The 23,446-nt window shown below is 37.1% G+C and overlaps 1 protein-coding gene across 2 annotated transcripts in view; it reads left to right on the top strand.

Moving 5' to 3' along the window:
- The window catches only part of ZFPM2 (zinc finger protein, FOG family member 2), a 427,337-nt gene that overhangs the window by 206,012 nt on the left and 197,879 nt on the right, over positions 1-23,446 (top strand). For both annotated transcript variants that reach the window (XM_032468099.1, XM_032468100.1), the window contains one exon: positions 6,894-7,012. In XM_032468099.1, the coding sequence (XP_032323990.1) occupies positions 6,894-7,012 (119 nt within the window). The remainder of the gene's footprint in view (positions 1-6,893; positions 7,013-23,446) is intronic.

Raw genomic sequence — 23,446 nt, 5'->3', positions numbered from 1 at the left:
GCCCATGGATGTAAAATGTTAAGTGTTCTTTAAAAGCTATTCCTTGCTTTTTTTTTTTCCATCGAACAGGATCTTAGGGTTGATTTTTACCCACAGTTTTTCCTTGAGAGTCTTTCCTCCTGGAGAACACACACCTTCTCTGACCGGTGATCTGCAGGCCCTGACCCTTCTGTGGACCTCCTGCTGACGGAGACTTTTGGCTGTTGCTCCTCCCGTGCTGTTTCCCGTGTCTGCTAGCCCAGACCTCTCACATCCATGGCTAGTCCTCCCCAACTGAACCTCCCCAAGCTCTCCCTCCCTCCATGCCTCCAGATTTAAATCAGGAAGTGGTATTGGTCAGCCTGTGACAAGAAGTGGTGTCTGGAAGGTCAGGGAGGGTTTCTGGCAGCAGAGAAGCACACTGTGCCAGGTTTCTTTAGCAAAAGACTGTCCACTGCCCCCTCCTCCTTCCAGCAGCTGAATAGCGTCCAGAAACTGCAGCTCCTCCTTCCAATGACTTTTCCAAACATTTGCAAGAGCCAGTCACACTCCACGTGAATATTTTCAGACACCTGGAATGAGCTGGGGTTTTGTTCATATAAATAGACTGTAGAACAAAGGGCAAAATATGGCAATTTCACCCTCCCAATCTTGAACATGGTCTCTGTATATAAAACTAATTTTGTGTGTGAATATGCAGGTGGAGGTTTTTTAGTTATTTCAAATCATGGTTTTGTTTTTTAAAACATCTTGAAATTTTTACTTTATTACCAACTAGAATACTGCCCAGAACCATATTTTACCTCTTTTTTTCTCTGTCTTTAAAGATGGTAAGTTGTAGGTTTCAGTGGGTCTTAGGATAGGAGAAATAATCAGACATGTAATAGCCTCAGAATTAATCCTTGAGGCCAGCCAGTTTAATAAATAAAAGTTTCCTGAGTTTGTAATACTTGCCAGTATTTGGTAGCATATGCATGTAAATTTGCTTCTTAATGCTGTACATGTTGATTTCAGTGACTTTTTAGAAACTATAGCCGGTCTATTTTGTATTCTTGAGAAATGCAGTGAATTAACGTGCTCTAGGTTTTAGACAATTCCAGTGTCTTGTTTTAGAGTTTTTAGGTACTGAATGCATCACATGAAAAGGGAATGTTTCTATTTTGCCACCACCATTATGTTATCTTTTCCAGTGCAATTACAAGCTAATTCAGGGCTCTTTGTGTTAGACTAATAGCTTCTGATTCGCTGCTGTCACCCAGTACCTCTTCACGCACTTTTAATACCATCTGCAGTGCCCCCAGCCGTTACCTCGGGCGAGCCTTTTTCTCTAAGTAGAGACTCATCTTCGGCAAATCATTAATGGAACATCAAAAAGATCCCATCTGTTAGAGTTACATATGGCTAAGATCAGAATTATCAAATATCTCATTTTTTTCTTTATTCTTTCTTTCTTTTTTTCCTTTCTTATCCACGCAATAAATGTAGTTGTCAGCAGGATAAGTTCATGCGTCGGATAAGGTCACAATTTCATTTAGTGACAACTTCCAACAGTAAGAACTTACAAGGTTCGATTTATTAAAGAGTCAGAAGGGATAAGATCACTGCATGGCCGGCCTGATTTATCAGGGTTTGACTGGAGTGCTTGAATAGGGAATGTCGTATTTCAAGTTTATGTTCTAAACTGTAGTTTAGTGTGTGTTATGACTGTATGACTCAAAAATTGAGAAGGGAAATTAGAAAAGGTATCCCTATATGGCGATTTGTAGCTACTAACCAAGAACTGTCATTTCCTGGGCCAAACCGTGCTTTGAGATGGATCAACATCACATAATATAAATGGCACTATTTGTCTTAAAATGCAGATGAAACATGCTGTTATTAATGCTGGAGGAAACACACAGAGTGGCAAGACTGCAGTTTGGCCGTGAAGATAATCAGCAGTAAAATGATCATCTAACCCTCTTATGCATCTGGCAGGCAGCTGTCAAATGGTTAAACCATAAAACAGCAAGAGCTCTGCCATACTTCAGCCACCTTGGCTGACTTTGAAAATGTTTTGAGATTTTTAGAATCTTTGAGCGCTTTTTGAACTCAGCATGACTTCGGGGCTGTCCATGTTTGATACCATGATGTATAATGTTTTCCAACCATGAAGAAAATATAAATATGTGTTCTGACGCTGTAGCCTTCTGCTGTAGTAAGGCCTGATAAACATTTTGAGCTAATTCATGTGGTCTGCTTTAAAATTTGGTTATATATTTAAAACCAAGTTCAAACCAATCCAAAGTTTATTTTCAGCAAAATGAAATGTGATCTTCTGTCATCTCATTTACTTGCAACCATGTCCTCCTATGAAATTGGAGCCTGGAGTTAAGGGATGTTCTGTAAATACCATATACATTTATGCCATCAACTTAATAGTGAATTTCAGTTGAAGCATGTTTGCTGGTAATTATGCTAAAAAGCCCACGTCTCCTCTGTTCCCCTTTGGTATGTTATGATTTTCATGTACTTTGCTCTCTAAAGAGGCATCCAAAGGGCTCTATTAAAAAGAAGCAAAACAATGGCTTGATGGCATCTTCAATAAAAAAGATTTGAGGGTATCTCTCTTGATTTTAAGTATTTCTTTCCACCAGTAAGTTTCTTTTATTTGGGGGAAAAAAGTGGGTTGGTATCTTAAAAGCTGCAGTGTGTTTGGTAGGAATTTCTGACTTAGGGCTTTTTTTTTTTTTAAGTGAAGCTATCATAAGTCTTTGAGTAATCACAGACTTTTAAAAGTATGCATTATCAAGAAGATAACAGGAACAGCCCTCAGCACTAACAATATTATCTTTTACCAAAATTGATTAGTCCATCCTATGTGTCTCAAATATTTTGTGTGAACTTACCCAGCATGTTAAAAATAAGGCTTCTTTTTGAAGAATAGCTACAAAAATATGAACTGGGCAGAGAAGAAAAATCTTTATTTTTCATCCTGCTCCATATTTCACAGATGAGGTAATGTATGTGGATATAGTAAAATGTTGAACAAATGAAACATATGATTGTTGAAATACAAAGAGAAGACACACATTAAGACAATCTTTCTTTGTCTCTCAAAATCAATTTTGTACTACAGTGAAGTCTGTGAACTTTGACGAAAATCCTTATCCAGTCAACAATGTTCACTTTGTATCTCACAATTACCGTATGTCACAAACTATATTAATTACCATAGGATAAATAGAAATAAAAATATACCTGTAGTTCAAGATGAAAACACTTCTGTTGAGATGAAGAGTTATCAAGGGGAAACCACTAGGGAATAATTCAGTGCAAAACTGTGTGCACTGTAAATTTTATGAGAGAATTAGGGAACTCAGTTTGTTCTGGAGTCCAGAGGTGTATGATGAAAGAAAATAGCTTTGAGTTTGATCTCGCAACATTAATAGGGTTTATCAAGGCAGCCAGGAGGATGGTGTGTCTGCCAGGTAGCAGGAACAAGTCTCAGGAAGGTGTGGGAGTTAAACTGGAAATGAGGAGGAAGATGTAGTGAGGAAGAGTTTCCTGACTGGAGGGAAGAAGAATATATTCTGAAGAGCAGAACACAAAGTCAGGCAGACACTGTGGAGCAAGGCTTTGGTGGTATCAGGATTCGAGCATCGATGTTCAAGTTGGGATGGCCTAAAGGAAGCTAGTGGAGGGACTTGCACAAATGAAGGACATATTGAAAGTGGAGTTTTAATGAGTTTATCCTGGCAGGGATTTAGAGCCCAAATTTGAGCTGTAGAGTTTAGTGAGGTTGGCTGGTCTTCTACATCTGAGTTGATTTAAAAAACTGAGAAATGTTGATAAGAAAGACAGATCCAGGAGATATTTAAAGGAAAAGTCAAGGTATAGAGAGTATTTTGAATAGAGGTATTAAAGAAGGAATGTGACCACAGACACCGAATGGTTAGATGCAATGATGGAAGTAGGTGGACATGTTCTTGGATTGCTTATTTTTGGTGAAGTAGCAAATGTTTATTAGGTACTTGGCATTTATTACCTGAGTTAACCCTCACAGCAACCATGTGAAGAAGATATTGCAATTCCTATTTAGTTTGAAGAAACTGAAGTTCACAGGGTTAAGGGGCTTTTTCAGGACCACATGACTTGTTCCATTTACTCTTCTCCAGTTCGATTTTGAACTCATTTCCATCTGTTTTCTGGCTGCCCATTCTAAACACTCCTTTTTACTCCAGAAGCCCATGGTCTCCATCTCGTCAAAAGGAATTTTTCCAGTCCTTTTCTCACTTTCATAAATTTCCAGGTTACTTGATTGATCCCTCCTCCTTTAAATTCCCAATCAATCTATTGGATGCTGTGGTACCAAATCCAGCTTTTTTTTTTTTTTTAATTCTATTTTCTTGCACTTCTCTTGGATATTCTGTGCCTGCTCTTCCATTGCTATGCCTTTTGAAGGTCCTTAGAACTCTACTCTAGTTCTTATTTTATCATGATTTACACTGTCTCCTAGATCAACAATTTATGGCTTTTATTACCATAGGCAAACTGGTTTTAATCAGTTATTAAATGCCAAAATCTATCACTCTAGTCAAGACCTTGCTCCTAAGCCCCCAGGCTCACTTCAGATCACCTCTTGCCTTCCTTGCAAAGCCACTTTGACCTCAGTACTTCCAGGCGAGAACTCCTCATCTTATCCTTAAATCTTCTTTTTTGTGTGTATCCCCTGTCTCAATAGGTACATGACCACTGGCCCATTTTGTTGGATTTTCCCTTCCCTAACTCCTAAAATCTAAATAATCACTAAGTTCTATGGCTTCCACTTCTTAAGCCTTATGCATCACCTTTCCTAAAATTTATCCATGGTCTAGGCTTGTTTTGGTTGTTACATTATACCTGGGGGTAACCCACTGTCTGGTATTTAGTAGTTACCCAATAAATATTAGTAGAATAAATGAGTGAATAAACTAATGAATGGATGCAGAAAAGAATGAGCAAACAAATCAAATGAGAATGGAGCTTTGATTTTTGATTTTGAAATCTCTGATCTTTTCAAGTCAAACATTTCTTTTATGATAAGCTGGTTCTAGGACCTGGGTCTTTCAATCCCACCTCTCAGTGTTCTTTCTACCTCTCATAATGTGTCATGTCTGGGGAAAGAAAATCATGGTATCAGGGACATCTTACCAACTAGCAAATTAGCACAGACTCCCCTTTAACAAGGACAAACTAAAGACTCAGAAAAGATACAACTTATTCCTGGCCATTCATTCAATAAAAGGGCTAAAAGTTAATCTTAATTTTAGTGCAATAATATTTCCTCTATTACATGACATTAATCTTAAAAAATTTTTTAAATATTATGCTTTTCAGCAACATACATGTTACATGAAATATATAATTTCCACTTACCTGCTCACACAATATCTTATTTTTCTTGCTATCATTAAATTTTGTAGCCTTGTACTATATAAACGCTAATAATTTGCAATGTGCTAGCAGTTTTCTATAACACTGTTGTGAATGAATGAATATTTTTATTTAACTGTTTTAGCAACAGAAAGGGTTTCCCCAAACCTCAAAATTATATCTAACATCTTGATAAGCAAGAAAGAAGACAGATTTGCCTGTTTGTCTAATAAAGTTGAAAAGATTAACTTGAGAGCTTGAGCAGTTACTGGACTTTCTGTTATGGCTGTCTGTAAAAGCTCATAAAACTATTTTTGGCCTTCTTAAAATTTTAATGCATAGTCAAAGACACCTCAAAACTTTGGAGATACTTGGGTATCACTTTATGATCTGCCCTAAGTTTGTAGTTCTTAATCCATTAAAAGTCAGACCTGCTTGTAAATCCACAGGTATAGATAAGAAGTCACTGTTTGACTGAGTCTGAACTCTTTTCAAATGAAAAATGTCAGTGGCAGAAAAGAGAGGATGAATTACTTTTTTTTTAAGGGGTTTTCAAAGATTCTCATGATTCCTCAAGTATCACTTGAAATGTAACATGACTTTTTTTTAGTGTGTAAAAACAAGCAAATTATTTGGGCATCATTTTTTATGTAGAAAAGAATATTCTTAACTAGTGTTTAGCTGAGGGATTGAAATGTATTTTATCTTTAAATGATAAATTGTAAAGAAGTTGTTTAAAATGTAAGTATGTTTGAAAAACACTAAGAACTATCAGGTAGAAATTAAACAGTTTATTTTTTCAAATAGAAATTATCCCAAAGATTTAAATAACTGTATTATAACATATGAAAATGTATGTATATGTTAAGGGACACTTTTAATAAAAAATTTATTCAAAAATGTAGTTGATTTACAGTGTTAGTTTCAGGTGTACAGCAAAGTGATTCATACACGCATATATATTTTTTCTTTTCAGATTCTTTTCCATTATATGTTATTATAAGAAATTGAATATAGTGCCCTGTGCTATATAGTAATTCCTTGTTGTTTACCTATTTTGTAAATAGTTCCTTTTTGACATCATAATAGATGTTTGACTAATAAGGTATCTATCTTTAATTGTAATTTTTTAGTTACATTGGTGATCAAATGTAAGAATTTTAACTCTAAGTCATTGTCCTAATGTTTCTTGCCTATTTGTTTTGGCATTGGATCAATATTTTTTGAGGATGTGTTATCGTTTCTGGTTCTTAAGGACCTACTAAATAGAACTGACTTCAGTAGACGTCATGTATGAAAAGGTGCAAGAAAGAAGTTGGACTAAATACGAATACAAATATAAGGACAAGTTTTATCATCTCAGGATAACAAGATCGGTTATTTTTCAGACGAACATAACTAATTCTCTTTATATGAATCCTGAGAATGTTGTGCGTGTAAGCAGACACACGAGAAGAGGCAGCTGTTGGTAATGTGCAAGTGAATGTACTCTAAACATCGCTTGTGTTCATTGTCTGCAGGAGAGCTGGAGGTGTTTCAGAAAGACGGGGAACGGAAAATTCAGAGTCGGCAGCAACTTCCAGTGGGAACCACCTGGGGGCCGTTTGCGGGGAAGATGGACCTGAATAATAATTCCTTGGTATGTGAACGTTCTGAGATGGTTGACTCTTAATACTTTGTCACAGCTCAGAAATTATCTCTGCTTGCTTCCCAGAGAAATCACTAAAAATAAGTTTGTTTTTTTCTTTTTCATGGACCACAAAATCAGGATATTTTCCAAGTGGTTTGTCTCTGACAGTAATATACACAGAATTTAGAAGGAAACAGGTTAATCATACTAAATGGTTGTTTAGTAAGGTGATTTATAAGGTTGTTTCTTTATCTGCTTAGCCAGACTAATATTGCTCATATTTAATAATATATACAAGTGCTCTTATTTTTAAGATGATGTAAATTAATTGTCATACATTACAGGTTTACATGACAAACAAGGAATAAACAACCTTGTTATTCCTTGGTAACATTATTAGTACCTTGAAGAATGAGAATGAATGATGAGCATTGTCATTTTTGTTGCTAACTTTTTTGTAAAAATTCTGAGATCATAAAGTCTGCCTCTAGGTCAGATTGTCTGGACAACTGATTGATTAGATGTTTTGAAAAGTAATGGAACGATGGAATGTTTGATTACATTTAAACTTTATTTCTAAACTGAATATGTTAGTTTCTTTCCTAGTGCAGCTGTAGCAAATTACCACAAACTTTGTGGCTTAAAACAACACAAATTCATCATCTTACAGCCTAAAATGAATCTCTCTAGGCTGAAATCAAAGTGTCTGCAGGGCTGAGTTTTTTTTTTCCTGGAGCTTCTAGGGGAGAATCCGTTTTCTTTGGCTTTTCCGGCTTCTCGAGGCTGTTCACAACCTTTGGCTCTCTTCCATCTTGATTCTGTCTCTGACTCTGTCTCGCTTTTCCACGTTTGGGAACCCTTGTTATTACACTGGGTCCCCCTGGGTGATCTAGGCTGCTCTTCCTATTTTAAGGTCAGCTTATTAGCAACGTTAATTCTGTCTCCTTTCTTAATTCCTTTTTGCATGTAAGGTAACATTTACAAATTCCAGGGATCAGGGTATTAGGACCTCTCCTATTATAAGTGATAATACAGGTGATAAAAACCTGGGGATAGAAATGTTTTATAGTCTTTAGGAGATCCAGAAATTATGTATATGAAACAGAAGTCCTTCTCTCTAGATGTCATTTATGTCTGAAGAGTTTCATGCCTGCTAAATGACTCTGTCTACACTGTGCGGACATAAAACCTCCCAGAGGGTTTTTGACAAATGCACTCAACTCAGCAGTGTCACTTTCCTTTTTCCATTTATTACATGAAAGAAATTTCTTCTTGAAGTTATTACATGAGAGAAACTGGTATATGTGGCTCTCTGCTTATTCAGGTGCCACGTGGGTGAGACAGAGCTTACTGATTTAAGGAGAAGTAATGATTGGAATGAGAAGAAACATTTGTGTCATCAAACTGTCAAACAACATGAGATTCTGGAGTGTGCTTTTTATATCCTGAGTCCACGTGTTTATCCATAAAGGGCTGAAGTAGGTGATTTCACGTTGATATCAAACAGGTTGATAGACCAGGATAAACACTTAATCTGGGCAGTTTAATTTGTGGTGGTCCCGTGCACCTACTTCAAAAAGGGTCTGAGATGGGATTCCACAAATGTGGCAGGCCTTGGTTGGTTAAGTTGTATTAGTGGACGGTCCTATTGATCCTTTGATAGGGCAGTATTAGCTATACTGATTTCTCCAGTATCAGCCATACGGATTTCTCAAGCAAAGGCAAGAGGAAGACTGGCTAACCAGCCACGGTTTAATTAAATGCTTTAAATGCTGTTCAAAGCCCATTTCATCTGGGAGTCTCTGCTGGTTCTCTAGCACTGCTTTAAGAATGTTTTAGGCAATGAGATATTTATCCTATTTATCACTGGGTATCAGATACCAACACAACCTTCAGTCATTTCTCTGATATGTCTTCAAAAGTGTGCTGCCACTGAAGTGGCAGCTATTGTTGAAGTACGAAATGCAGATTTCCCCCTTTATTAAATCAAATTAATATCTCTATGAAAATGTAATTTTTGATTAATCTGTATATTATCATCTATATATGTAGCGTGATGCTTTTTATACATTTTAGCATATACTAAATTGTGATGTGTGGAAAGTAAACTTATTGGTAGAAGTTTAATTTTTCAGTGAAATAATTTCCTATTTTTTTAAGACAGATGATATCATTTGGTGTTTTTTTTTTTTTTTTCATATTTTTGTGTCCCACTCTACAGCTATTTTATGTCATACTTAATATCTTTTGAAGGATTCAATTTATAGATACGAAGTTTTTGGTATTTGTGATAATATTTGAAGTGAATGAATACTTTTTAGGTTATCAAAAACCAGTCATGGGAAAATACATTTTTTAATAGAAAATAATATTAATAGCCTGGTTTTCTTCCTTTGTCTTAGGATTTAGATATTTGATTCATGTTATTTCCTTAAACTGCACCATTTTGCTCTATTTTAAAACTTAGTGGCTTAGCTAAAATATACTTTAAAAAGATATTTCTTTGGCAATAGCATTCTCTTTCAGAACTGACTTTTGATCTTCTGTCATTCAATACAGCTAGTACTACTGCTGCCACTGCTGGCACCACTGAAGAACGGTTGGCTAAGTTGCTTTGCTCACTCATTCTTTTCTAGACACTGGAGAACTGGAAATGGATTAGTTCCTTTACTCCTCAGAACCAACCTGCGAACTTGGTTCTATTTGAAATTGTATTTTATGGATAAGAAAATTAAAACTCAGGCCTTTGGATTCTAGCTTCTGCATTTTTAAAGACCGGGTCACACTGCCTTCCTTCTCAGTAGCATCAGTAACACGATTTGCATGTGATAAAATTGTTAGGGACTTCTTCACAGGAATTCTGAATTTATAAAAATCTCTGGGAGGAAATAGGCAATGCTTAGAGGCAGGGACTTTTCTTTCTTACTTTGGGCAAAATATTTGTTATATAACTTTTATACACTCATGACTGAGGAGTTATGAGTTACTTCAAAGACTTCCACAATTTTATTACCTCTGTATAATTTGGGCAGTACTTTAATATATATTTTATACCATGAAGGTAAACTTTCTTTATCATAAAGTATGTAGCCTACTAACCCTTCCTTACCTGACCTGGAATCAAATTTGGAATTAGCACACTCTTTTAAATTGCTCATTCACCAACCAATGTAGTGTTACTCCGTTCAGACTCGTGGTGTTGTCTCAGGAGATCCAGCACACTAATTAATCCAACACAGTAATTAATTGAGTCACCATGCCAGATGTCAAATCCTTTTTATATCTTTCAAGTTCTCATCTTGAAATGCATTAGCAATATGCCACCTTCTGCAGGAAGCCTTTGCAGACCAGGCGTTTGGATGGATATAGCACATTTCAAGAAACATAGGCTGTTTAGAAACACCGCACAAATTGATTTGACAGAAAGTTTTTCTTTTGGAATCATATAACGCGCTGAACATAGAAATAAATACCCTTTTGCCCACACCTCATTATCTTGTTTTATGCTTTAATGGCTTAGGGCCAGCTAGGGGTTAAAGTGCATTACCAGTTTTATATCTCATTTAGTTCTTACATAAGCTTATGAGAAGATAATATCCTTTTTTCCTCCTTTGTTACGGAGGAGGAAACTTTGGGAAATTGAATGACTGGCCCGAGATCAACTCAGTTTGACTTGAGAATCCATGTTGCAATCAAAATACTGTCTTAGAAATTTTATCTGTAATACAGGGGTAACAATACTACCTAGCTTATCAGGTTCTTGTGAAGACTGAATGAGGTGGCGTACACAAGTTACCAACCACTATTAACTACTGCTACTGTTCAGTCACCTGTAAAAATGGGTCCATTAAAATCTATCAAATTTAAAAGTGAAAAGATACTCCAAATTAATTAACAAAGCTATAGACCTTTGGTGTTTGGGGATTTTACATGCCTAAATTTAACTATTTTCCAAGGACACTGTATTAGGATTCCTCAGAAAAACAGAATAGGGTGTGTGTGTGTGTGTGTGTGTGTGTTTATGTGCATGGGTGTATGTGTATGGAGAAAGAGAGAGAATGAGGCATAGAGATATTTATTATAAGAAATTGGCTCGCATGATCATGGAGCTGGCTGGTCATAATCTGCAGTGTAGGGCAGCAGGCTGGAGATCCAGAATAGTTGATGGTGTAAATGAAGTTTGTTATATGGGGAGGCCAATCTTTTTGTCCTATTCAGGCTTTTGACTGATTGGGTGAGACCCATCCACATTATGGAGGGCAGTCTGTTTTACCCAGAGTTTCCTGATTCAAATGTTAATCTCATCCAAAACACCCTCCAAGTTGATACACAAAATTAACCACCTCAGAATCCAAAGATCAGTGGTAATTGTAAGTTTCAGTTTTTTCAGCATAGTCTTACACCCCTGAATGAATTGTTAGCCAGTGAGTGAGCCTGACTTTATTTCCAACATCCTCCCTCTATGCCAAGGAATAACTTACATTAAGGGCTGTCATGGTGACACAAATTTCATGTTTTTGAGAATCTTACAAATTTTATTCATTGAAAATGTCAAAGAACTATTGACAAGGAAGGGATTTCAAAAATCACTTTAAATCGTGATTAATATCTGTTTTGGACGTGTTTTACCCTTTCTATGTTTCCATGTTGTGCCTTTGAAGTTCTCCCATTTTCTCCTGAGGACAGAGATTTTTATAATATGCTACACCTCTGTTATGGTAGCACATGGTAAATGCTTAATAATGATCAAACAACACTGTTTATTTGTAAGGTTAGGTATCTATAGCATTAATGACATTTTCCCTGTCTCTCTTTTGAATATATCAGCTGTCAGTAGCTAACTAGTCTTATTCATCCAACTGCTGGAATCACGCGACGTGCATACTTAATTAAGTAGAACATAAATAGAAAGTCCCAGGTTACTTACTACATAATAGTACACTCATTACAATCTGTTAAATTCAACAAACAAAATTTGATAGAGAAATCTCATTTTATAGATGCCATTCAATCAGAATAGTGCCTTGTTTTATTTTCCCGTGGGATATTTGTGATGTTGAACTCTACAAAAAGGAAATGCACATGCAGAGTACAGTAGACAATATTTCATTAAATTAATAATGATACACACATGAAATTGCAACTTAAATTTTTTAAGATAGTTATCATCATAGAAATGTGGTTAAGGAAAGACTTAGAGGTTCCTGATTCACATCATAGGGCAATATTAGAATTATTAGATGCCTATTTCTCCCCTTCTAGTTCTAACTCTTCCAGTACCAGTCTCCAAGCTCATTCATTGCCAGAGTCTTCAAGCTTCACATTGTACACATCCTGGGGCAAACATGTCCCTATTCATATGTCTCTAGCATTCACCTGTGTTGTCAAAGGCTGCTTAGTGGAAACATCTCTGACTTTCTATTCAAGGAATTTTTTTTCCAGCGTCAGGAGCAAACTTACACAAGCCAGGCAAGCTGGAGGTACTGGAGAATTAATGTTTCCAGAAGTAATCCTTAACCAATAATGGACAGAAGTTGGTGGATAAATACCCCTGGTTCCTCACCTGTCCATTAGGATATGAGAAATGTTCCTCATGGTGTCTTAGAGTTTGCCAGTGAAATTGAGCTCCAGTGAGCTTTATAACACACCCTTTATGGGATTCCTTTTCTTTTCTGCTTCCTTTTCTACACCTATATTGAATTTTTCTGAGATCACCTCCCTAATAAACTACTTACACTGAATCAGTCTCAGGGTAACCTTCTGGGGAAGCCATACCAAGAGAGATTCTTAAGATATATAATGAAGTAAATTGGAAAGTAATATCCAAATTATTGTTGAGATTCTAGAGGACATAGATTTTTAAAAATCTTTATTATTCAATTTTGGATCACTGCCCTTGGCACATAAGAAATATTCAATAAGTGCTCCTTAAAATAAAAATCTGATCTATTTGAATTTCCGTACCATGAGCAATCTGACTGACTCCACCTATATCCTCCCATCTTCACCATCTCAATGATATAATTTATAATTTTGCTGGGGATGAATTTTTATTGGGTCTTATACTTATTTTCATTGATGCTGACATTGTGAATGATATCCTCCTTTTTAATATTCATTCTAATCTGGGCTCAGGACTACCATACTTTCCTACTTCTCATGTCTCTCTGGGTCTTGGCTCTTTTGAATTTAACTGTGAGTGTTTCCCAAAACACTCTGGCCTTTCTTCTCTTCTCCCTCTGTTCCCAGTGCCTCAGGGAGCTTAGCCACTTGCAAAGCTTCAGCTACTAATTTACAAATGACATTTAAATTAAAAAATCTCTAACCTTGGCTTTTTACCCTTTCTCTAATAGCATATTTCAACTGTTTTACAAGCCTTTTCCACTGACTTCCTCTAACTAAACAGTCACAAGGAGAGTTTATTACCATATATTGTCTCTGTTCTTCTTGACTTTACTCCTAAGACCCCGCCTCGCCTTTCCTGCCTCTGCAGGAAGTTCGCTCTACGAGTTATTCCATGTTTTCCCCATTTCTGCTCCTCCCTCTCTCATATCTCAAATGTCCCTTTATTTACATAGTCACACACACACACGCACACACCCTCTCCTTTATTGCCTGTAACTAATACCCTTGTTTTTGTCTTCCACTCAGAGCCAAACATCTTCCAAGACTCTCCTTTTCAGCTCTAGACACCAAGTGCCATAACTCGTGCTTTCTTCATGTCTGTTCTCTTCTTTCTGTTCCTACCACCACTGCTTTAGGTGAAGCCTCCATCGTTTCTCCCTTATTATCACAGTATTCTCCCAACTGTACTTTCTGCCTTCCTTCTTGTCTCCTTTTTCTTTACCCAAATCACAGTGCGTCCTAAAAGCAAAACCAATCACTCGTGTGTTTAAAATCATCCTAAAGGGCACAAGAGAACCCAAACTTTGGGGGAAAGGACCTTCATGATCTCACTTCCTCGGCTCTTAGCCCCTTTCCACCCTCTGTGTAGGTTTCAGTCAACCTCAACTCCACGCAGTGCTCCGAATGTACTCTCTTCTTACGCCTCTGTGCGTTTATTTGGCCGTGCTGTTTTATCATCCTAGAGAGCCCTGTGCTCCCCGCTCCTGCCCCACTTTACCACACTAACTCCAATTCTTACTGCACAATTCAGCCCAAGGTCACCCCAAAGTGGCCCTTCCAGTCTGGAAAAGGTATCCACTCCTCAAGTGGGTATTCCATGATCTTTGGGTTTACTAGGATGAGTGCATTTATCACGTAATTTCAAGTCTCCAGGTCTACCCCTCCTCCTGCAGACTCTGTGCTCCTTATTTATCTTCTATCTTTGTACCTTTCTTACCTGGAACAATGTCTGATTTTATAGCGAGGGCTCAATAAATAACCTTTAAAGAATGAGTCAGTTCATCCTTTCCCATAACTTTTCTCTAAAAATCAGTGAATGATGCACCTCTCTCTTTATTCAAGATTCTTGTTTTCTCCCTGAGGTTTTATACCCGTTTTCCTGTATCTTCTGAGGCCTTACTTCTGCCCAACTTAACAACACGGTAACCACAGTTAATGCCATCTTGTACCTGTTTTATTTGTCTGTATATTTATGTTTGTTCTTAATCTCATTTGCGTATAATATACAATACCATAGGGCAGAATAACTGCATCTATTTCTTCAGTTTTTTACCTGATAAAAAGATATGCCCATGAGGGCTTCTTGGTAAATTTGACTAAATTCAGTATAAGATTTGCAACCCTTTGAGGCAGTTAAAGAGGAAGAGGTGGTGAGCCCTTGAGGCAATTCTGGTTTGTTTATAACAGAATCAGTTTAGATCCCTCGCTATGACATGGGTGAAGGCCAAGAAGGTGTTCTGCTCCACCATGCTTTCTGTGAAGCCTCATCCAGCATCGCACTTTGCAGTGACAAACCATCTGGGAAATTCCATCTGTCTCTGCTTGGAAACTGAGGTGGCAGTCGCCCACTGTGAGCAATTTTCTATTAACTTCTTGGATAAGATCAGTCAGATTTATACTGAATTGATGGGAACCGAAAGAGCAGGGTTGTTCCAAGAGAAGACAAATGTACTGATTCCTCTAATTGGGCTTAAGCCAGTTTCATTCACAGGTGCCCTTAGGTTCTGGTAGTGCAAGGACTTATAACCTTTTTAATTGTCCCCTGTTCCTCTTGGGAAATGTGGGTGAAATTCATTATTGATGGAGATTGCCGATTTGTCCCTTAGGGAGGCCAAGATCCTGGCTTCTCATATACTCTGTCTGCCATGTGGAGAATTAATGGAAGCTGCGTGGACAGGGAAGCTACTCCAAGAAGACATGAGGCAAGACATTTAGTGCAGCAGAGCCCTGGAAAATGGTGTATTGGTCTAGTTTCTAGAGTTAGAGTAGGCTTTTGTTTGTTTTTTGTTTGTTTGTTTGTGGAAGAAGGAAGTGCTCAGGAAGAGGCAAGAGACAGTTACGGAGTCCCAAGTTAGTAAAAAGCATCCTGTAGAATTTTAATCAGAAAGGAAGAAACCAAACACCAAAGAATTCTTTCACAATCCAATTCTGTAGAAGCAAACCAGCAAGGCCAATTACATACGGATCTGAAAGAGAAGGGACTTATTGTATTATAATGTTGGCAGAGTGATTTTGGCAGTGGCTGCAATTATACTGTAATATGGAAAATCATGTTGAAACGAAAACGTAAATTGTGCCTTTCCTGATAATTTGTATCTGCCTCCAGAAAATACACTTATTATGTGTAGCTAGTTTGACTTCTAATCTCAATCTCCCTTTAATTTGTTTTTTCTTGTGATGGTAAAGTCTTTCCAGGTTCTTTACGTTTGGACTTGGAGTTGACAGGTAGGAACACAGAGACACAATTCCTTGCCATATATAGATTAGTCTTACTTATGTGCCTAGCCTACTTGCCTGTGCCTGAGATTTGAACACATTTTTGCCTTTGAGTTGTGATACATGGCTTAAACTATTTACCTATATGTACTTAGGCCAAGTTAGAATAAACAAAAAGCATCTTTTTTTGTCTTCACAATTATTCATTGTTCCTTTTTTTCTAGAACTCCAAGGAGAAATTTTATTGAAGGTGATCGTCTCACGGAGTTATTGAAACGACTCTGTGATATGCTATTAATTGAATCAGCCTAGAAGGAGTGGTTGATCATAGATAGCATCGTTTAACGTAATCAAAGTTGCTCTACTAAGAGGAGTATGTGTATAAGGTTGAAGAGACTAATGAGTAGCACTGCCTTTTCCACAGGGTGTAGGCGTGAGCAGTGAGTCTGCTACTGGCTTGTAGATGCAGATGCTCTTTGTGCAGGTGCACCTGTCTGTGGATCCTTTTTCACACTTCAGGGTCTCTTAGGGGATGGAGATAGAGTCTCTGCTCCCCTAGAGGAGTCTGTCAGATTCTTGGGTGGTGAGGAGGGAGTGATTTGCAAAATATAATTCTGTTGTTCTCACAACACAAACTATAGAATATAAAGCTCAAAAAGTATTTTTGGCTAGAAGAGAAGTTAAAATGAGAAAGCATGATGGGGAGCACTTGCTTATTAAACAGTTGACCCAACGTGTGTCTATTATTTGCTGATATACCTGGCATGACTTTTGAAGTCTTTCTCCTTGACTATTTTGAAGCCATCCCACAACTCTTTTTTTAAAATAGTTGGTTTGGCGTAGACACTTACCTGTTACTTGCGTGGTTATAATATTGTCCCAGTGTTACGAGGATTTAGCAGTGATGTCAGCTAGGCATAATAATTAGTATATTCAGTGACTTGGAGATGATAACTTTGAAAGAATGGACGTAAGTGCTATTTTGTATTCCTTCTGTTTGATCTTAAAAATCAATATTACTTAGGCATAACCCTTTAAATATAAAATATTGGACTCATAAAATATCAGGCTCTGTTTTTAAACTCTTAATTTAGGTAGTCCTAGGACACCATTAATCAAATATCATAACTTAACCTTAGCCCTCAGTTGTCATTATCAAATCTTTAGTCTCATGTGAGGTTTTCGTAGTGCAGGCAAGTTTTTGAGTATGACCCTGTCCAAGCCACTCCCACAAGGCTCTGTGTGATTTCCAGAGGCAATAATTCTTACATATATTTATATGAGACAAATAAAACAATATTTCTAAAATGTTTTTGTAAACTTGTAAAATTATTTGAGAAACTCTTTTGGAGATGAATGTCTCTTTTCCTTGTTAATTTAAGTATTGAATTTAAAGTCATTATTATGCACTTAATTTATATCATTTTGTTCATAAAATCTTTTGGCCTAGCTTAACAAAATCATGGTTTCTTGATTCTAATAATTTGTATGTCATTTGTACCATTTTGTATATGTTAGATCTCTTTCTACTTGAAAGGTCCGGAACTCAGAGTCAAGCATAGAGTTATGTGTGTTAGCCTTGTGGTTTTCTCATACTCTATTTTCTCACAGTCAGAAATATGAGCACAACTTATTTATGTGTCTTTAGTACAGTGCTTCACACAGGCTGGATTCAAAAAGTGACAAGCAGGGCTGAGGTGTCATCTGAAGGCTCAGTGTGGGGAAGATCTGCTTGGCAACTCACTAGCATGGCTGTTGACTCAGGTCCTTGTCTCCTGGGCCTCTCCATAGAGCAGCTCACAGCATGGTGACTGGCTTCTCTCTGAGCAAGCAAATGAGAGAGCAAAAGAAGGAGCCCAAGTCGGAAGCCACAGTGCTTTGGCAACCTCATCTTGGAAGTGACAACCCATCACTTTTGCTGAATTCTGTTCATCAGAATTGAGTCACTGGGTCTAGCCCACCCTGAAGGGAAGGGGACTTCAGAAGAGCTTGAAACCAAAGGCTGTGTTCACTGGGTGCCATCCCAGAGGCTGTTTACCACTCAAAGTAGTTTGCCTAAGTATTTACCTGGCCTCTGGATAAAGGACTTTCAACTAATAGTAGCAATAGGAGAATCACAAAAGAAAATCCAATTACTCTGAATAGAAAAGACTAAATCATACGTTACAAAGCACCATAATTGAAATCAAAGTTTAACTGATAAGTAGAAGATATTTGTGAAAATGTGATACATTTTATTCTTATTTTTGAAGGTAAATAAGGTTTTCCACATAGAAGGTCATAAGTAACTTCTTGATTAATTTGCTTAGAAATTGTGAGGATAGAGAAAGATGAATTAAAATATATGAAAGATGAGTGATAACAAAATCTAGTGGGAATTAGGAACCACAAGCAGTTTGCTGAGTATTCCTTCTCCTTCTGTAATTTTGAGAAACATGTACTAACACATTGTAAAGGTCAGAAACGGGGGAGACAGCACAGGAAAGAGCCCGTGATATGGTCAGAGTGGCCTGATTCTAGTCCCAACTGTTATTACCCAAAGTGGATGTGCTATCTTGGGTAATCATACCTGCTCTCAGTTTCCTCATTTATAAAATGGAGGTTATTATACCAACCCAACATCTTGAGAGTTGCTGTAAAATTATATAAAATTATATGCATTTAGTCACTTCGAAAAATATACAGATTGTTATACAAACCTAGATTACTTTTTATTATGCCTGTGAATAGAAAGCAGATTATTCTTTCCTTTATTTCTCCAAGCAGTGCCTGCAGCCTTTTCTCTTCTGTCCCTTCTCTGAACATATTTAAAAAGCACTTTTGGTTTTCCTTGTACACACACATCTTCATACATAGGTGCACACGTGTATTTATATACACACAAACACACACATGCTTGTTGATTAGCTAGCATCAGTATTCCAAGAGCTCATGGCCTAGAGAAGTGCAAGGTATGTACTTAGAGCATTTATCATCTAAGTAGACAATCACCATAGAAGCGGAGAAAAAACATATGTTTTTAGGATGAGAAAGAAAGGTTAAGTGGTCAAACTGCTTTTTGAATTCTCCTGGCTCCGTTGTGTTTTCTTTTTGTAAGGCGTTATTCTTCAGAAAGCATTTCTCAGGTATGTGATTGAGGATTTCAGACAATTGGAAAAGTAATTTACCCTGTCCGACTCACTTTTGAGTTAGGTTTGTATTTTAAAATGTTAACTCAATTCTTTCATTATTTATGGCATTTTAGAGCTCAGTAGAGAAGGGAGTGAATAAGGCAGTCATAATGCAGACAGTGATGCACCATAAAATATGAAGAAATCGGGACAGAGTTTGGAAGAGCAAAGGCAATTCACACGCCTCAAGTTTTAGTTTTTATTAAGACATTGAACAAATACCATTTGTTTCTCATTACCCTACGTATGAGCATTGTCCTGTGGACAGGAGCACCAAGGGTCCCTTGGGTCTAATACTAATCTCGGTTGGGGCATTACCACCGTGCATCTTAAAGTCACTAATACTCCTGCACATGTAGGATATTAGTCCATGGAAGGTGCTCAGTGATGTCCGCATGTGCATCTCAGATAAGCATCAGGGTCCAAGTACAGTTGAATATAAAGTATCTACAAGAAAAGAAAAAAGATAGCATTTGCCTCCATCAAAGAAGTTCAGAGGTGGTGAAAAGAGAGAATGCATCCTTTATCTGAATATTTTCAGCAGGGAACATAGTTGGTTTTATAATTATTGCATTCCTTCAAGACACTGTGAAAATGGGGACTCTTCAGAGGAAGCAGGAGTGCTGCGCGTCTCTGCGGACGCTCCAGGAGGAGAGGGTCAAGGGGAGAGGAGTGCACAAGGAACGTCAACCTGAGGTCCGCTCCGTTACTTCATTAATCAAGTGGAGGCATTCTGAGAAATGTTTCCCTTTGGTTGCAGCCATCTATTTTTTGGTGTTAATCTGCGCCCTGTGGCAGGGTTTTGTGAAGGGAAACAATGAGCAGTTGGAGCACTCCCCTCCCCAGTTGCTGTCGCCCCTGTCAGAAGGCTGCGAGGATGATGCAGGTCTGTATTATCCTGATAAGGAAAAGAGGATTCAGAATGGCTTTGGAGAGAATTTGTGGGAGTAGAGTGTGCCGTTTTGGACTAGACGAGCTATGGGATATGGCAGAGGCCCTTAGTGGGATCCTAAGGGTTCAGTGCCAAACCTTCTGCTACTTCTTGGAGATTTTCTAATGGAATATTTTGATGGTGAAATTCTGTGACTGTCAGAGGGGCTGAGGTTCAAGATGCTGTTTTAAGTTGTTTGTTCCATAAGCTATGATTAGTCAATCCAGGTCAAAAAAACAAAAAAGAAAAACAAAACAAAACAAACCTCAAGAAATCTCCCCAAGTATGTACAGAGGTCAGTTTTAACCTGCTCACAATGAGTTTCCGAGCCATCTTCATCACAAACTCTGTGCACATGGCCAATACGTTTTATGTACTCTTGGTTCCTATTTTATGGCTGGATGAAATATGAAACCATCTTTTCTAATGCTGATTCCATTTTGGCAGGTCTTTGGATCCTGTTTGTTTCAATTAAGCTGTTTTGGAGCCTAATGCACCTTTGTTATTTATTGAGATTTTGGGGTTTTTGAGGGAAGGGGATAAATGTGCTGTCTTCACTCTAGATTTTTTAAAAAATACACATTAAATGTTTCCCCCAAATATTCATATGGCCAAGAGAATTCTAATGAACTTTGGAAACTGATCTGCTGTTCCCAGCTAAAATAAAGTCATTCTTACCCATGAAGGAAAAAAAAATTAAAGACAACCGAAGCGCCAACAAATTAGAACTAGCATTTTACAGCACACCACAACAATAAAAAACAGGGAGCAGTTAGTGAATGGGGCCAGAAAAGTTGGCATCCGGTAACCGGCTGTTATCTTTAAGCATCTTTAGGCTTACGGATGCTGCTGGATTTACTTTCATTCATTGCAGTGTTATTCTGGCATGTTATAAATAAACATACAGGCATAAAGAGTCAAAAACAAAGTGGTTGTCAGAGGGGTGAATGATAGAGGATGACCTCACATACCACGGAGAGTAGGCCGCTCCGTGAGGCAGCCAGTCCCCTAGAGGTGAAGTGCACCCCCTGTGCTGAGGCCTGGCTGATGGAGGGAAACTCCCTCTTCAGCTTTAATCTCTTTTGTTTTGTTGAGTTTAACTCAGGCTCTTAACTTTTGTTTAAAGGAATGTCCGTATGTAAATATGAAGAAAGATAAACCAGAAGGAAAGTGACATATTTACTAGTGTCATTTCAAAGCACAGCTTTTTCTTCCTCAAAAAGCTCTGGAAGGATAGGTGTACTGGGATAATAATAGTTGTGCTTTGCGTTTGTGAAGAGCCTTTGGATTTTTTTTATATGGTCATTTATTTTTATTTGAGGTTAATCATTAAATAAACTTGCTGGAAAGGGCACAATCTAAACTTTTGGCCATTGGTTACCTAAGGGGCTGGATAAAACAGCGGAGAATGACCCATTTTAATTTATCACCCTAACTAATCCCCCACCAAATTGTGTGCTTTCCAAGCAGTGTGTTACTTTTATCTCTTTATAGTTATTTAATATTTTCTTGTATGAGAAGGTAGTGGGATAATTATTTTTATTATTTCTTAACTCATTTAACAGTTTTCCCCTGCTGTTAACTACTCACAACTGAATGACTAAAATCTGTTTCTTTCTCTAATATTAGATATATTGTGCTAGCATCTTTTTTAAAAACCTTTATTTTATTGAGTTATAGTTGGTTTACAATCTTGTGTCAATTTCTGTGCTAGACATCTTGAAGGAAAACTTGACCCAGTGTTTATTACATATATGCTATTAAGTCAGGAACTCTGCTAAGAAGTGAGGTTACAGAAATCTGAATTCTCACCAAACAGAATTACTTCTTGTATGAGTAATTAAATATAACTGAATTATATCCATATATGTTTATATTTCTTATTTATATATTGCTTTTTATTTATAAGTTGCTTATTAAAGCAATTTGTATATTGCTTTATGCAAACCTAATACACATAAAAATATTCACACATACTCGGCCATGCACACAGACATGCACACATACACACACAATAAATGGTTGATTTTTAAGCCAACAAATGATATTAGTATTTTCATTTTACTTTGTTTAACTCAACTTTCCTAAATAAAATAATCTCACAAAATAAAGCAAACCTCTATTCTTTAAAGAGTTACACAAACTTAATATTTTTCCTATCACATATTAGACAACATTATAAATGTTGATAATGTTTCTAACATTATTTTTCTCATAATTTCATTATTTTATCTCATGGCAAAACACACAATTGCCAAATTATCCTAAGGACATTTTAAGTATCCCAGTAGGTAACTGAGAACAAGTATAGAGCATTTTCGGTGTATAAATCTGGAGCATGAAAAAGATGTTAATATAAAATTTTTGGTCACCTGGAGAGATAGGAAGACCCAATTTTGTTAGTGGCAACTGTAGTAAGAAAAGAAAAAGAAAATGTGAGAAATGAAAAAACAGGCAAGCAATAAAATGCAAGGTTCTCTCGTAATATTTGATTTTCTGTAAGTTTTCACTTCTCCTTATTCTGTATTCTCCATGAGCCTGAATTATTGAGAGCTGTCCATAACCTTCATCGAGACGACATCATAAATGTTTTGTGATTATACAAAATTCAGACAACTTTATTAGAGGTTTGAATTGTAGTTCCATTTTCATTGTTTATCTTTAAACTTAAGAAATAGAGTGGTTTGGTAGCAATATTATTGTTATGAAGCATTGCTAATATTTGCTGCAGAACTTACATACCACCACTTACATTGTAGAACAAAAGGGTATTCAGTCATGTATTGTTTTGAATACGTTCTTGGCCGCTGAAGCCTTTGAAAAGACAAGCAAGTCATCATCCCCTTTCAGCTGGTTTGACAGCATCCAAAGGATCAAGGAGCCTGCTCTTTCTGCTGCATCTCCTCAGGAGTTCTCCAGCTATCTTTTGCTGGTACACATGCAGTTACCTTAAAGTTGAAAGGAAGGCAAATCAGTAGAAACAAGAAAAGTACAATCCATTTTAGCGAATGAGTTACTACAATCTAGCTCTCACTTACCTTACTTTACTATCTTGTTTTACCCTCGTTTTTCCCTGAAATGCATTGTAGTAGGAGCTGAATATTTTTTACCCTTAAATAATACAGAGTGTTCACAATGTGTATAGCACTTAAAAGTTTCTCAGTAATTTGCTTCCATTTTGCAGATGTGACATCTCAAAATCTACATAATCCATGTTGACTAACTATGAAATAATAGAATAAAAAAATTTTTTTAACTAGTGAACCTAACATGATGAAAGTATTGGCTTCCACAAGCATTTCACCTGGATATTAATATTAATACTCTGTTGGTAACAGGGAAGTGCTCTCCCCATCAGAGTATCTGAGAATAAAGCAAAATACCCCTGTGAAGTAACGGAATGTTCACTAGAGTTGCTTAAGTTGACACTGAGTTTCTTTATTATGCTTTATGAAGAATGCTACATATTGAATGCAACTGAATATACTAGAAACCTGGTGA

This window comes from Camelus ferus, chromosome 25 (assembly GCF_009834535.1).
Source record: "Camelus ferus isolate YT-003-E chromosome 25, BCGSAC_Cfer_1.0, whole genome shotgun sequence".
Taxonomy (NCBI): domain Eukaryota; kingdom Metazoa; phylum Chordata; class Mammalia; order Artiodactyla; family Camelidae; genus Camelus; species Camelus ferus.
The sequence above is the reverse complement of the archived record's forward strand: the minus strand, read 5'-3'. Positions and strand labels throughout refer to the sequence as shown.